Here is a 16,162-nt window from a genome sequence, read left to right as displayed (position 1 = left end):
TGTACTTGGAAAGGGGTGTGAAAAAATGGAAGTCTCTCTGACGACGCCACACTAAACCTTTGTGTCGTTACTCACGACTATCTAATACCGTCCAAGTACTAAATACCAATAGTATGTGTGAAAAACGCTAGAACCTCAGGGGCCCAATTCATAAAGCTATTTTGTGTGCGTTTTGTCATTGTTAAGCCGGTTTCACTATAGTGATACGTCCCACATAGTCATTGAATGAAATATTCTTTTACAAACAACTCTAGCGTAAGATTTGTGTGTGTGTGTGTGTGTGTGTGTGTGTGTGTGTGTGTGTGTGTGTGTGTGTGTGTGTGTGTGTGTGTGTTTGTGTGTTTGAATACGGGCTTAGGGCACGCAGCATTTGTGTTGCTTGAAAAAACAGAATTATAAAGCAAAGCTCCGAAGTAAATGAACATGTGACTCGTTTAGTATTCGCTGTCACCCTCACAGCTTTCCTTGAGGTATGGCCTTACTGTAAGAATAAAATAAGTGGAATACGGATATCTCATATGATTACTTCGTTTTTGTTTTGTTTTTTGCACTTGTGCATGTAGGTACGACACAAGTGAAGGAAACGAATACTTAAAGTAAACAGGTTAACGGTTTCTACAACGCTCAGAAATGATGTCAAGTACATGTTGAGTCACTCTTATTTCGCACTATCTCTACACCGCACGAAGAACGATAAGAGGAATTAAAGATGGCGAGGCTAGTCAAGTTGACCTTCTCAAGAGAACGTCTCTCTAAAGGATCCAAACGCCGCTTGAGCAAGCCAGTCACTCACTCGCAAAGCAAATTTAGAACGCACTCTTTAAACACACACGTCGTCTCGATCGCCTTTTCCCCGCGTCGCCCCTCGCCTTTGCGCACGATCGCCGGAGCGTGTCGAATAAGGGCAAAGAAGCGAGAGGGTCATCATCGCCACTCGTGAGTCATAAGGAACTTTTTTGCGAACCGACGTTTAATACACGTCGCTAGCTATACCCGCCTCCTCTCGGCCGTTTTGAATCTCGCGCTTAGCGCACTCGCTGGAGCATGGCGGATCAACGAAAAGAGGGCGCGAAATACGTGGACGATGGAAGGAGATGGCCAAGAGGTTAGGAGATGGAGAGGGAATGATCCTCATCTTTTTCTGACCTGCCATGGAGAAGCAGGATTCATGGGCGACGGCCCTCGCAGCGGCAGGAGGGGTGCTTATTCGTCGTCGCGTCCTCGCAGGCCTCGTTCGACTCCGGCGGCCGGGCGACGGATTAGTTCCGGTCGCGTCGCTCCCAGCGCGCTCTTTTGTTTCCGGCGTCCCCGAGCGTCGGCACAGAAGGCGTCGTCGTCAGCACGGCCGGCGGCGAGCTTCGAGTCGCCGGCATGCCCCGACGACCGGTCGTCCTAGCCGCCTACGCGCGGCGAAGTCGCCGCTGATGCGCTGTCCGGGCTGAACTTCTCTTTTCTTTCGACGCTCGTCGGTGCGGGAAACACGAGCAGGAAAAATAACTGAGAGGAGCGCCGGCGTGTGTTGCCGCCGACGCAGTCGCCGGTTTAAGTAGTGCAGTCCCCGCCTCGTCGCCTTTTCTTCACTGGTGGCGGTGGTCCGCTCCAAAGCCTGCGTATACAGAAAGAGAGGGACTCGGTGAGACGAATGAAAAGAGGCGTTGATTCGTTCAGCTTAATCGAGAGAATCGCGACCAACGCGTGCGCGCTTTTAGCGTCAGTCTCTCAGAGAGAAGGCAACTCGACTACTCTTTATAAAACTTTTTTTTTTGTTTACGCTTGCTTGCTGAAGACCGCGTCGCGACGGTCGAGACGGTTGCCCCTAGCACTGGGGGCACGGTGACTGCGCGAACAATTCCGACAAAGAGGGTCACGGCACGGAGATGTCACTTTGATAAAAAAAAAGGACCTTGAAAACTTAATGCGGAAGCTTTTGTGTAGCGTGTCGCCTAGAGTTCTCTTTTGTCGTTTTGCTATTATTATTATTATTCATATTATTATTATTATTATTATTATTATTATTATTCCGTTAGCTCTTGCGTATCAATAACGTCATACACATTACTCTGTACAGCCACACGTTGAGTTAACAGTTAGCCCACCTCTCGAACCAAGGCCCAATGTTTGACGTTGCCATTGCCAAGGGCATCTTTTTTTTTTAAACAGAGCCATACCAGACAAAACAGAGAAAAACTATTCTGTAAAGCCTACTCGTTACAGCAATTCGCGACAAGATGTGAGATACTGCTATTATACACTGAGAAATACTACGAATCAATCTATCTTTCCGTAAAGTGTCACCGTTAGGTCGAACTATGGCAAGAAAACATCGCGATAGTTAATACATCAAGAAATATAATATGTTGAAAAAAAAAAGTATACTGAAGAGAAGACCAGGACAAAGGAGAAAGAAAAAAAAAGTAATTTTCTCCAGCTTTTCGATGGACAGCATCGTTACTCGGCAAATACAGGCTAGATCCGCCGGCTACCTACAACATCCTTAACCTTAACCTTAACCTTGAAGCTTTCTTTCGCACAAAATCATCTCAATCAGGTGTTCAAGAACGCAGGTTGAAGCGGGCATTCTCGGTTTCCGGCCACTTAATTACGTTGGAGCAGAAATGAATCGCGACTGCTCCAAACGGGTAAATCCGAGCGTGCGACTCCGTTCATCCAGGACTCACACACTAACACAATTCGCGAGAAAAAAAGAAAGAATAAGTAAAAGAAGAAAGAATGAAGCGTGTAGAGCAAAACGAAACATTGCTTGCGTCCTTTTGTACGTCACCGACCGCGAACACCATCCGACGTAATCACCGCAACCTATGTTTCGTAACACGGCGTTCAGTGCCCATCTAAGCTCTTCATATACGGGACACATCGTTTCCTCAGCCCCGCTATGCTCGAGCGCAAAAGCGAGCGAACGCAATCAAAGGAGGTGGCTGCATGGGAGGGCGCGTTGCCTGGCAACTGCAGCACGCGCACAACACTCCCCTTTACGAGACGTTCTTACCCGAGGGAAGCAGCGCTGTCACATACATACAATCGTTACGTTTCATTAAAGTTGCATTCAACATACAACGTAGATTCGTTATTGGTATTGTAAAACACTCAACAAGAGAATGCAGTTCTTGGAACTCCATCAAAAGGCCAGTACATCGAACTTACCTTGAAAACACTTTTTTTTTTCATTTTTGATATCGACCATACACGTAAAACTTTATTTGGAAGAAAACATGGCTTGTGACATTAATTATGTTTCTTCTGATATTTGAATCGGTTTATATTGACAAATATTGCTCCGAAAACTCCAATTTCGTTAATGATGCCGTCGTGCGTTTATCAATAAAGGGGACAATGAATGTCAAAGTGTCGTTTTTTAAATTTCGCGTCGAAACCAGCGCGTAATTGACGTCATGAATTTCGAAGCATACTTTTGTTTTCTTTTTCGAATTGTGGAGGCACTGGTTGAACGATATTTCCTAAAACTTGGTGTGTTAATTCCATAGTCCAGGCCCGTAGCCAGAGACCCCCTCCGAAATTCATATTGAGGTGTTGTTTTATATAGAGAAAATAATAACAATATGAGTATATCCAGGTCTTCAACAAAAACGTCTACCTCTTTTAGAGACCCATGCAAAAACACAGAACCTTGCCATGACGGGCAGCCTGGGCGCTCGAACCGCAAAGAAAGAGTGCAATTCGGTTGATATCGCTTTGTACGCGGGGTATTCAACGCCACGCGATCGCACATGCCGACGCGGACGGACGTGGAAGATGGAAGAGAGACGAGCAGTGGCTGCCGGGGAAGCATCCTGTTACGACGCACTCACGCGTCCGCGGCGCTCATCCCGTGTCACACGCTCCTGGCGACCACGAAGGCGCGACACATATGGAACCTTCCCCGCTGCGAACGCCATAAGCTGCCGACACGCCGTATGACATTCATCTGTCTTAGGCCGACGCGCTTTTCTCCCGCATCGTGTCATGATTTTTTCTCCACGGGGCCCAGTACGACCACGGCTCGTAGCTCCCAGCTACAAGTGCAAACCCAGGAGCGAACGCGCACGGGACGTCGCCAGCAATGGTAGATTTCTGGCCTTGTCGATGCGAGATACACAGTGTTAAATGGAAACTAATGTTTAACAACGAGTACATGTTCATACTGACCAAATGTACACTGGAAACTCCAATAAGGTTTGTTGCAACCGCATAGCGATTGCGATAGCCTTACATGCGATAGCGATAGCCTTACATGCGATAGCGATAGCCTTAAAGCGATAGCCTTACATGCTTCTTCATCAAAGGCGAAATGTGACCGTCCGCGTCCCGCGTCAGCAGAGTTTTGTGCCAACGTTCGGGACGTCGCTGTGACGTACCTTCACATAATGACGTCATCACATCGCATCGTAGGTTGGTGTCAACGGTTGCCCAATCACAGAGGCAATGCACAACAAGGTAGGGTGCCTCCGACCTTGCAGGCTGGGCGAAACCACGTTAAGTGCAGAAAGCTTTCGAAAGGTGGCGGGGCAGCATCAATACAAAAGATGGCTTTAACCTTATAGTCATCTTAATGCAGTTAAATAGCGCAGAAATTCAAGGTGAAATTAAGTTTCATTTTTGCGTCATGATGTGCAAGGTGTGTTTTCCATGTTTCGGCGGCATTGGCTTAAGGAAGTTTGTTGAAACTCTGTATGCTAAGCCTCTCGTCGCGTCAGAAGAAAGCGAATGCTCCACTTTCACCGATTAGAAATCGCGAAGGCCCTCGTAGACGCTTGGTAAGCGAAAAGACACGCGAAAAAAAAAAATACGGGTGGCGTCGCCGCCTTGAAATTTTCGCACCGGTTCGCCGTTACGTCATAGGTTTTTACAGAGTCTACTAGGGCCTACGTAATCAGTTATCAGGCATAAAAAAAGTGCTTACACTGCGTTATAAGGGCCCAAAAGCGTTAACATATTGAGTTTCCAAAAACTTCACTTAAGCAATGTCGCCAGAGCACCCAAAACGATTTTATGAAAGTGGAGACCGGCATTGTCCAAAGAAGCTCGGTTTCTGTACACCGACATACAATTAACCGACGTAATTAAGCTATGTGCATTCAACCGACATACAGTTAAGTGAGCGAGAACCAAGGAAAGCCTGGCATAATTTCCTCTCGGCAAATATACTGCTAAGTTCGTGTCATCTTGATGAAATTGACACGCTGAAGTTTTGGCGACACGTTCAAAAACGAAATTTCGAACAGCAGTTTTTCTTCTCGTAATTAACTTATCATCATTATCACCACGTTCTTCGTAATCATTTATTGACCCTGAAATACTCCAACAGGGCGCCTATTACATAAGGAAGTAGGGGGTGACAAAGGAACCACATTTTTTGTGACAAACACTCACAGCGTAACCGCTGCAAGAGAAAACAAGAGAACATGACTGCTAGATTAGAGATAATATAGTTCAGAAGTAATTACTTGCCTGTCTAAACTGATGTCTCAATTTATAGGGCCCATATTTACGCGCAGAAGTTACACGATGGGACGGGATACGAAGAAACAGTGGAGCGCTCTTGATTGTGTTAATTTTCTTTCTTGTCACGCGTCTAGTCGTGCAAGATCTACGCTTAACACTGAATATGCCACCAGGCAAAAGCCTGCCCAAAGTCTGCACAAAGCGATGGTGTGAGACTCAAGCACTCGTACACGCGTGTACCTGAACATCGTCTTGAATCACCAAGAGCAACGCATATGCGGCTTAATAGTATACGGGCTACACGCATTCAGAATATTGCGGGGGAAAAGTGGACTGAAGTAATAGCCGCCAGAGTTCCGGGTTCAGTTAGCCCAGACTCGACGTGAAATCTCTATTGGAGGTTTCACTCACGTCGAAATGCGAGCGATCGCCGTGGCCATAGGATCAAGCGCGAGACGCTGTATATCAGACGGACAGAATCCCAAAGCCTGTCGCGCTCACACCATATATGTGTGGATGAATGGAGAAACTTTACTTGCAGTCCTGAGAAACGCGACTATAGCGCGCAGTGGATTTCTCTCACGTTGGGACGGGCAGGCTAAGCCTGAATCTATTTCTGCAGTCCCGAGAGAATTAAACAAAGCCGTCGGATTAGTTAAGAGGCGAACTTGATCGGAAGAGCTCTTTCAAATGAAAAGCTAGAGATGTTCGTCTGGCTGGCAAACTGGGGAAATTGATTTATGTGTTCGACGGAAACTGACTTCCTCTCTTTCTCTGTGGGCATGTGCAAGTGTGCGTGCGCATGTGTGTGTGTGTGTGTGTGTGCGTGTGAACGCGTATCCTTGAACAGGTTGAGAAAAGTAATGTTAATCTATTGCGAAAATCGCCAAAATACAAATCTCAACATAGTTTAATTGGCTGAACACTTACGTACATACAGTACACCGTTAATATATATTGTCGCTAATCCACCGTATCGCCAACTGCATTGCGGATCGATTCAAGAGCGCTGAAGCTATATATACAAGTGAGTGTATGTATGCCCGTATGTGCGTGCTTGTAGTTGTTGCTTTAATAACATCACCACTTCTTCATAAGACAGCACATAGCTTTCGAAGCTTTACAAGGCGACGGAAGTTTATATATTTAACATCACCTCAATCGTAACAAAGAAGAAAAAAAGAACTCAAGAGGCGCAAATTTCAGGAGTCCAGACAGCCCGAACTAAAAGTTCATTTCGGTTCTCACGGCCAACACAGTATATGGCGCAAGCTGCCATTCGAAGTATAGACGTCCTTTCTCTTTCCACTTGCCACGGCCAAGGCCGGGTCGCAATTATATTGGCAGCGTACTGCTCACAACTGTATCGTACACGCCAAGCGCCGCACGCGTGCCGTCATTGAAACTGCAGCATAAACAATCCCGTTAACAGCATGCAAAAAATGTTTACTATTACTTAAGCGCCATAGCTATTATGCGTTGCAGGCCTGTGTATACGCGCATGTGTGCGCGGAAGTCGGAATTATGAGTAGAGTATGCGGGCGACGCACAAAAGTCGCAGTAATGTGCACGAAGGTGGACTCAAGCACGTTACGGCCGACGGGCTGGTCGCCCTAATGAGACGGGCCGTCACCATAAACACAGCGGCTGAAGTATGAGCTCAGCTGGCAGTGCCATCACGTAGAGGATCATTAGTGCGGCGGCCGGTTCTAAAACCTCGATTCGACGTATATCGTCTTGATAGCGCGCATTGGTTTATAGAGTGTATTAGGTTTCCACGTGTTATAGTGTTATTACAATATAGACGAACCATTGGGCCATGGCGTCCGCAGTAAAATAACATTATTCCACCGTAACTGGTCTCAAAGCTCAATTTCATCGCTTTTTCTGACTGCCTCGGTACATTTGAACAAAACTGACAGTAGGACTTCACTGCGCTACCCTCGCCTTTGTGAGTTGATGACTTCTTGCTTATAGAACTTGCGAAACGACAGCTTTGCGAGTTCAGTCTCAATTTTACTCAACATACGTATTTCCTATAGTCGAACGCGTTTGAGTTGAAACGCTCTGTTTTGCAGGCTTCGGCTTCACTCGGCTTATGGGCTTTTAGAACGAAGCAACAGCATCGACTTTCTGTACAACGTCAGCAAATACCCCGTAATCCTGCGCCTGTAACTGTCCGGGGTTGGCATTGCCGCATGTCTGACTGCTTCAATCGGCTCTATACGGCTCGGTAGCAGTGGTTGCAATGAGACAGTCCACTAAGTGGAATCTCACAGTGTACTCCTTCAGGCCTGAGTCTCCGTATACGCACACGAAATAATAACCCCATGGTTTTTCACGAAAGCCATCGTGCAATCGTGACACTTTTTAACAGTGAAAGCGGCCAAACAAAATTTCGAGATCTTTTAGCCAACGTCACGAAGAAAACAGGCGAAAGCGTAAATCTTTTCTCGGTGCACTCATTAAATTACCTATACATTCTGAGGAAAGTGCATTCTCTCCGCACCCCTCCCCCTCCTTTTCATTGAGGATATCTGCACCAGACGCTTCGTTGCATTATACCTATGACGAAGCGGTGACATCATGTATTGACGTCGTCATCGCAATTATGACTGCATGTCAAGCTGTCATGGTGACATTAAAAATTTTGGCGAGCGGTACGTGGCGTCACGTTGCCTTCACATCGTCATAGCACTCATAACGTTATCTTGTTGCGTGACATTATTGATGACTGCACGTGACACTCTACCCATGGAGGTCTCGTGATGTATCAACAGTGGGCATGGTCGAGCAGCAGCTATGCAGTCGACTAAGAACCCGTTTTTTCTTCTACTCCAGTTGCTGACGATGCTGGCTTCCGCCCCCTGCAAAGAAGCTCTAACGGACGGCTTTCACCTACCTTCGAAGGGCGCTTCCAACTGGAACGACACGGCGAGGTTCTCTTCGTGGTGCCTCGCGTCACGGGTGCAAGTTGTTCAGGGCGGACCGCCAACGCTTCTGCAGTCTTCTTCTTCGGCTTGGAATCATGCTTGGCAGTGCCCCGTGTTTGATAGCACAGCAAGCCTGCCTGTTGTCACTCCGATAATCTCCGAATGCTCATCAGCATCGTCATCACCCAGCCACAAGTTTATAAGCAGCCGTCATCCCCCGCGCGACTTCAGTGGGCATGGTCGAGCAGCAGCTATGCAGTCGACTAAGAACCCGTTTTTTCTTCTACTCCAGTTGCTGACGATGCTGGCTTCCGCCCCCTGCAAAGAAGCTCTAACGGACGGCTTTCACCTACCTTCGAAGGGCGCTTCCAACTGGAACGACACGGCGAGGTTCTCTTCGTGGTGCCTCGCGTCACGGGTGCAAGTTGTTCAGGGCGGACCGCCAACGCTTCTGCAGTCTTCTTCTTCGGCTTGGAATCATGCTTGGCAGTGCCCCGTGTTTGATAGCACAGCAAGCCTGCCTGTTGTCACTCCGATAATCTCCGAATGCTCATCAGCATCGTCATCACCCAGCCACAAGTTTATAAGCAGCCGTCATCCCCCGCGCGACTTCAGTGGGCATGGTCGAGCAGCAGCTATGCAGTCGACTAAGAACCCGTTTTTTCTTCTACTCCAGTTGCTGACGATGCTGGCTTCCGCCCCCTGCAAAGAAGCTCTAACGGACGGCTTTCACCTACCTTCGAAGGGCGCTTCCAACTGGAACGACACGGCGAGGTTCTCTTCGTGGTGCCTCGCGTCACGGGTGCAAGTTGTTCAGGGCGGACCGCCAACGCTTCTGCAGTCTTCTTCTTCGGCTTGGAATCATGCTTGGCAGTGCCCCGTGTTTGATAGCACAGCAAGCCTGCCTGTTGTCACTCCGATAATCTCCGAATGCTCATCAGCATCGTCATCACCCAGCCACAAGTTTATAAGCAGCCGTCATCCCCCGCGCGACTTCAGTGGGCATGGTCGAGCAGCAGCTATGCAGTCGACTAAGAACCCGTTTTTTCTTCTACTCCAGGTTGGTAAATTTCACTCATGCCACTCTAAAAAGTCAAACAACCTGTGTCTGCTGCTTGTACCATGCCCAAGTGTACTTTTTTTATGTATTTGCGAATGTGTTCATGTTGTGAAACTATTGCTTTTGAGTGGTGACATCGAATCCAATCCAGGTCCCAATAATTCTTCTAGTCTTCCTGATGAGCTGGCTGAAGTCGTGAAGGCAATTAATGCGCACGTTGACGCACGCCATAAAGAATTAAAAACAGTTCTTGATGAATTGAAGTCCAGTCAGGCGATTTTGGAGCAAACTGTGTCAGATATTAACTCAAGATTGGTTGCTGTAGAAGCTCGTGTAAATTCCTTCGACAAAATGCCTCCAAGTAACCTGCAGCAAACTATAAGTGATACTGTTCGTGGGGCGAACGCTGAATTACGTTCACGCCTAGATGATTTCGAGGATAGGTCACGGCGAGAAAACCTTCTATTCTTCGGAATACCTGATGCTGCAGCCGAAACATGGTCGCAGTCCGAAGATAAGGTTCGCGAGATTATGTCCACTCTAGGTCTCCAACTGCCGACCGATGCCATTTCACGTGCGCATAGGCTTGGTTCATACGCAAATAAGAAGTGCCGTCCTGTAATTGTAAAGCTTTCTAATTTTAAGGTTAAGGAAAGCATTATGGCAAATAAGGCCAAATTAAAAGGTATCGGTGTCAGCTTAAGTGAAGATTTTTGCAAAGAAACTAGGAACACGCGTAAAAAATTGTACGAGTACGGAAAGTCGACTGGTCAACAGTTTGCAGTGCGTTACAACAAGTTATTCATTAACAAAAAATGCTTCGTTTACTGCAGTCAAACCGACAGCGTTTGTGAACTTACCCGTGAATTTACTTCTTCACTTTCCCCTTCAGGTACCAATATTCCTAGCAGTGTTCTTCCCTCTTCCTAGCAATCCCAACCTACTAAACGTGCCGCAACACTTGAACCAATTTCAGTCTTGTTTACAAATATTAGAAGTGTGCTAAGTAAACGTGACGAGTTATCTTCTATAATTGATGACTGTTCTGCGGACATAGTAGTGTTAACAGAAACTTGGTTGTCAAGTAAAATTCGCAACACTGAGGTTTTACACTGCAAAAACACCTACAATTTTTACAGATCAGATCGAATAACAAGAACAGGGGGCGGTGTTCTTATCGCGATATCAGATAGATTTTCCTCTCATATTGTTCCCATAAGTTCGCCACTTGAAATCGTATGCGCGTGCGTTCGATTTGCGTATCAGGACGTGATTTTGTGCGTTTGCTACCGACCGCCTCGCTGCCCCTCAGACTTTTGCGAAAACTTCCATGACTGTTTGCACGCAGTTTCTGTCAGGTACCCAAATTCTCATATATTTGTCATGGGCGATTTTAATTTCCCAGAAGTTACTTGGGGCAGTGGGGATGGAACGGCTAGCTGTCTTTCAGCGGAAGGTAATTGCTTTTTAAACATATGCAATGATTTTAATTTAACCCAAGTAATCCATGAACCCACGCGCATCACAGCATTTTCTTCAAATATACTTGATTTGGTTTTCACAACTAATCCTTCGGTCATTTCATCGATTCACTACCTACCCGGGCTTAGTGATCATCGCATTGTACACTTCACCTGCGCAATGCAACCACAGCGTCCTATGCACGCAACTAAAGTTATAAAAGATTATGCGAAAGCTGATTATGCATCTATATGTACTGAGTTGGAAGTTTTCACTGAAAAATACATTGCATGTGCCGCTGATAACACTGTAGAGGAGAACTGGGTATCGTTCAAAAATAAGTTTAATTCACTTATAGATTGTTATGTTCCTTTACGAACTGTTCGAACGGCGTTCCGCTCTCCGTGGTTCACATCAGCACTTCTTCGCCTACGTAATAAAAAAAAACGACTTTACCGCAGCGCTTCATCATCTGACACCACGGAAAGATGGGCGGCTTATCACAACGCAACATTAGAATACAAAAAAGCTTATGCAGTTGCTAAACATAGTTTCTTCAGCGATACCCTTCCCTCTCTTCTACAGTCTAACCCTCGTAAGTTTTGGTGTCTAGTAAATGGTCCAAAAAATAAGAACATTGATCTTTGTGACGAACTTGGTTTGGCGATTGCAAGTGACAGGTGCTGCGAGGCTTTGCAAGACGTATTTAAAAAATCATTTTCCGTTGACAACTCCAATCATTTACCAATTCAAGCCGATCCTGGATATCCCCGAATGGAGCCAATCATCATTGATCAATTGGGGCTATTTCACCTCATACTAAAAATGAAAGCCTCGGCACCTGGCATAGATGGAATCGCTCCCCAATTTCTCAAACAAACTGCCACTTATTGTTCAGTCATTTTTTCACAGCTCTTTTCACAGTCATTACAAAATGCCTCATTGCCCAGTGACTGGAAGGCGGGGAAGGTGGTTCCTGTGCCTAAACCAGGTGACTCATCTAATCCTTCTAACTACAGGCCCATCACTTTGACTAGTATTCCATGTAAGCTTCTCGAACACATAATCTATTCTAACTTAATTATATTTCTCGAAGAAAATAACTTCTTTCATAACAGTCAGCATGGTTTTAGGAAACACTACTCATGTGAAACCCAACTACTTCTCTTCACCAACGACTTATTTTCAGCTTCTGACACTGGCTCCATTATCGATTGCATTTTCCTTGATTTTCAAAAAGCTTTTGACACCGTTTCTCACCGTTTACTCCTACTAAAACTAAGCATGCTAAATATTGACTCAAACACATTACGATGGATCGAATGCTTCTTATCTAACAGAACCCAACATGTAACAGCTAACGATCATGACTCACGCAATTGTTCAGTAATCTCTGGTGTGCCGCAAGGTTCTGTCCTTGGACCCTTACTCTTTCTAATTTATATTAATGACCTTCCATCTAGCATTACATCAACAATCAGGCTATTTGCCGACGATTGTGTCATCTACCGCATAATAACTAACTCTCATGATTCATCACTACTTCAATCTGATCTTGACAACATTACATCTTGGTGCTCACTCTGGTCAATGAAACTAAATATTGACAAGTGTAAAATAATGAGGATCTCTCGAGGAAGTACTGACTGCACTAGCCCTGTTTATTCAATTTCTAATTTTCTGTTGTCGTCTGTCAATACTTACAAATATCTAGGTGTTCACATAGATAACAATTTAACATGGAATAATCATGTCAGTTATGTGATTAACAATGCTAACCGCACTCTCGGCTTCTTGCGCCGTAACTTTTCATTAGCACCTGTTTCATTAAAACTTCTTCTTTATAAAACACTAGTCAGATCTAAACTCGAATACGCCTCATCAATCTGGGATCCTCATTCTTGTTCACTTGTTAATGCACTGGAAGCCATCCAAAATCGCTCAGCTCGCTTCATTGTCGCTAATTACTCCCGTACCGCTAGCATCTCATCAATTAAAAATTCTCTAGACCTTCCTACCCTTTCTAACAGGAGGAAACAGGCCCGACTCTGTCTCTTTCACAAAATTTTTTTTATGAATCCTGAAATAAAGGGCACATTGTTCTCGTCACCTTCTTACGTTTCATCTCGCATCGACCATAACTTCAAAGTCCATGTGCCACTCTGCCATACCAACATATACTTCCACTCCTACGTGCCGAAGACTTCATCCGAATGGAACCACCTTCCTGCCTCCATCGCCAGCAACCCTGATCATGCATCATTCAAGACTGCCATCTCTAACTTGTAACCACTCCTCTCTGTAACGCCGCAAATGGCATTGAGAGTAATTAAATAAATAAATAAATAAATAAATAAACAGGTCTCTAAATCTCGCAGTGCCTTCGTACGTCTCGCAAAACGACGTCAGACATCACAAATATCCACGTTCATTAGACATATAAGGCTTCCGCCCTAATAACGTTCTAGAATGTTAGCATTCTGTGACTGCCATTATAGACATCAAAAGTGTTGCAACTTCGTAAAGGGTATGTTTTGCGACAGTATGCACGTTCCTGCTTCATGCATATGCGACCCCCCGATTCCTTTCGACAGCTGTCGGCCCAGCCCGCGTTCGACTGCCGCTTTACGTGACGACCCGTCTGACGACGCAGCGATGCATGGAGACTGAACGCCAGGCGGCGTCCACGCAGTAACGTGCAGACTTTGCATTATCACGCCTGATCCTTGTTCCTCTACGTTCCCGCAGTTACCGTCGTATACCCGCGGGAACATATACATCCGCCGCCTACACAGGCATAATCGGACGCGTTGCAAATTACGGTCTACAGTGATTCCCTCGTCACGCACCACCTGTCCGCCGTCATTGCTGCGTTATCCTTTTCCCGTACTGCACAGAGCTTTTCGAACTTCGAAACTAAACGACGCCACTCCTAACCTACAAATTTGTTATGACGCACCGGGCTTCAACGACAACGACTCTCTAGAACCGGTACACACACTTAACGTCCCCGCCACCTCCTCTACCATCGCATAACTTCGTTCCACTTTTGAAGCATGCCCTTCCCTGCAGCCTGTTCAACTGCCTGGCAGCCTCAGTTTTACGCGCGGTTCCTGCTGGGATGACAAAGGAGTAGCGAAAGGGGGGGGGGGGGAATCTACGGCTGTCACGTTCGGCGAAGAACGCGCACGGCATCACACAGATCCTGTCACCGCAAAGAGGCGACAGGGGGCTAAAACCCACCGATGCGTGTGCACCGAAAATGGCATTCGCGCAAGCGAAACGCTGATCCCCATCCCCGTGGGATAGAGATACCTGGTTGCCCTTTTCCCTTTTAATATCCCGTGGGATGCGTCGAAGAGGATTATGCGACACCCCTTTCAAGCTATATATATATAGACGAGTCGGTTTAGAAATGAAGCTTCGGCCGACCGGGAAGCTGTAAAAGTGAAAAGGAAGAAGATATCTTCGCTCGGGGAGCTTTTTCTCGGATCACCGATTGGAGCAAAGTACACTATAGGCTAAGCTTACGGAGAGTTGCAAGTGCTGGCCCAAAAAAAAAGACACATAAATGCTCGACCATCTCGACTGGCTACCTCCGTGGGGACTTATAAGACGGGCCTCTTAACTTCGGCTGTCGCCATACAGAGAGCCTTTGCAAAAGGCGAGGAACGCTGGCGGGAATACTTATTATAGAGTGCAGCGAATTACTGGCCTTTGTATGATTGTGTATGACGGCTTTGCTTTTACGTGGGCGAGTCTTCATAGTAACAGCGTGCGTCCGTGTTATCGTCACGCTCCACAAAAAAAATAGAGAGATGTCTGCTCTTATTTTCGCACGGAAACTGTATGTATGTATGTATGTATGTATGTATGTATGTATGTATGTATGTATGTATGTATGTATGTATGTATGTATGTATGTATGTATGTATGTATGTATGTATGTATGTATGTATGTATGTATGTATGTATGTATGTATGTATGTATGTATGTATGTATGTATGTATGTATGTATGTATGTATGTATGTATGTATGTATGTATGTATGTATGTATGTATGTATGTGTGCATGTACGTACTTATGTATGTATGCATGTACGTACTTATGTATGTATGCATGTATGTACGTACGTTATGTATGTATGTTGTACGTGGACGTTAGACAGGGTTGGAGGGAGACGAGGAGGAAGGAGAGGTTAGAAATAAAGAAGATGGCTGACACCCCAGCCTAGTACTGTGTATTATTACAAATTGGCGCAGCCGCGTAAACTTTTTGTGCGGACATTCAAGATGTGGGTGGACTTCAGCATTGGAGCAAATCAACGCGGTGGCATCCGGATCTTGACCGCAACGCCTCAAGATGAAGAGGAACTAGCTCTTCCGGAAGCAGTGAGCACTGACGCATTTGTTTCCTATCTAAGCACTAAAATGAAGCTCACTCCAGACCATTTACTTGCTAAAAGAACGGTGAGGATCAACATGAAACTTCAGGATTATGAGAATTTCGTGCTGACTCCAGTAAGAAACGACGCGAAGCTTGCTACCGCTGCTTCGCCCGACAGTTCCGTCGAGCTGATCAACAAGTTTCTTGACCTGCACCAAGACCAGAATAGGCAGCAAAATGATTTAATGCGCCTGCTTGTAAACGCGACGGAAAGATTAAGCAGACCGAGTCACGAACAAGTGAAGCCAGACATGTTTGACGGAGAGTCTAGTAGTCCCGAGTCCTGGCTGACGTTTCACGAGTATGCATGCCATAAAAACTACTGGCACAGCGACGAAGATAAAGTGAAAAACATGCGACTATTTCTATCGGGAATTACGTTTCTTTGAAAAACCATTAGCCTTTTAGTTAAGATCCTGCCGCCCGGTTCTTGGCCGATCCCCCTTTGTGGGTGTGCGCCAGAGTGTGAAGGATCATCATCATCATCATCATCATAGCAAAGAGTTGGTACGAATGGCGTCTCAACGCTCACAGCATCAAACCATGGACAGAGTGGAAAGCAAGCTTTCTGAGCTCCTTCAGCGAGAACAAGGTGTTGCTATGGGACAAAGTAATCACGTTCAAATACAGGTCTGGATCTGCACTCAGCTATTTTTATGAGAAAAGACGCTTGTTACAGCTGGCGGACTCATCTTTGCCTGAGACGTCTGTGGTTCCGCTTATCATTCATGGTTCAAGTCCGGACCTCCAGAAGCAAATACAAATGCGAGGACCCAAGACGGTCGAAGAACTTCTGCAGG

General features: G+C 46.0%; 1 protein-coding gene across 4 annotated transcripts in view; it reads right to left on the bottom strand.

Moving 5' to 3' along the window:
- The window catches only part of LOC142803752 (rap1 GTPase-activating protein 1-like), a 304,934-nt gene that overhangs the window by 82,925 nt on the left and 205,847 nt on the right, over positions 1-16,162 (bottom strand). For all 4 annotated transcript variants that reach the window (XM_075889633.1, XM_075889631.1, XM_075889630.1 and 1 more), the window contains exon 4: positions 1,147-1,606. In XM_075889633.1, the coding sequence (XP_075745748.1) occupies positions 1,147-1,153 (7 nt within the window). In that variant the 5' untranslated portion in view covers positions 1,154-1,606. The remainder of the gene's footprint in view (positions 1-1,146; positions 1,607-16,162) is intronic.

Source organism: Rhipicephalus microplus, chromosome 3 (assembly GCF_043290135.1).
Source record: "Rhipicephalus microplus isolate Deutch F79 chromosome 3, USDA_Rmic, whole genome shotgun sequence".
Lineage (NCBI taxonomy): Eukaryota > Metazoa > Arthropoda > Arachnida > Ixodida > Ixodidae > Rhipicephalus > Rhipicephalus microplus.
Note: the sequence above shows the minus strand (reverse complement) of the source record. Positions and strands in the feature narration are given on the sequence as shown.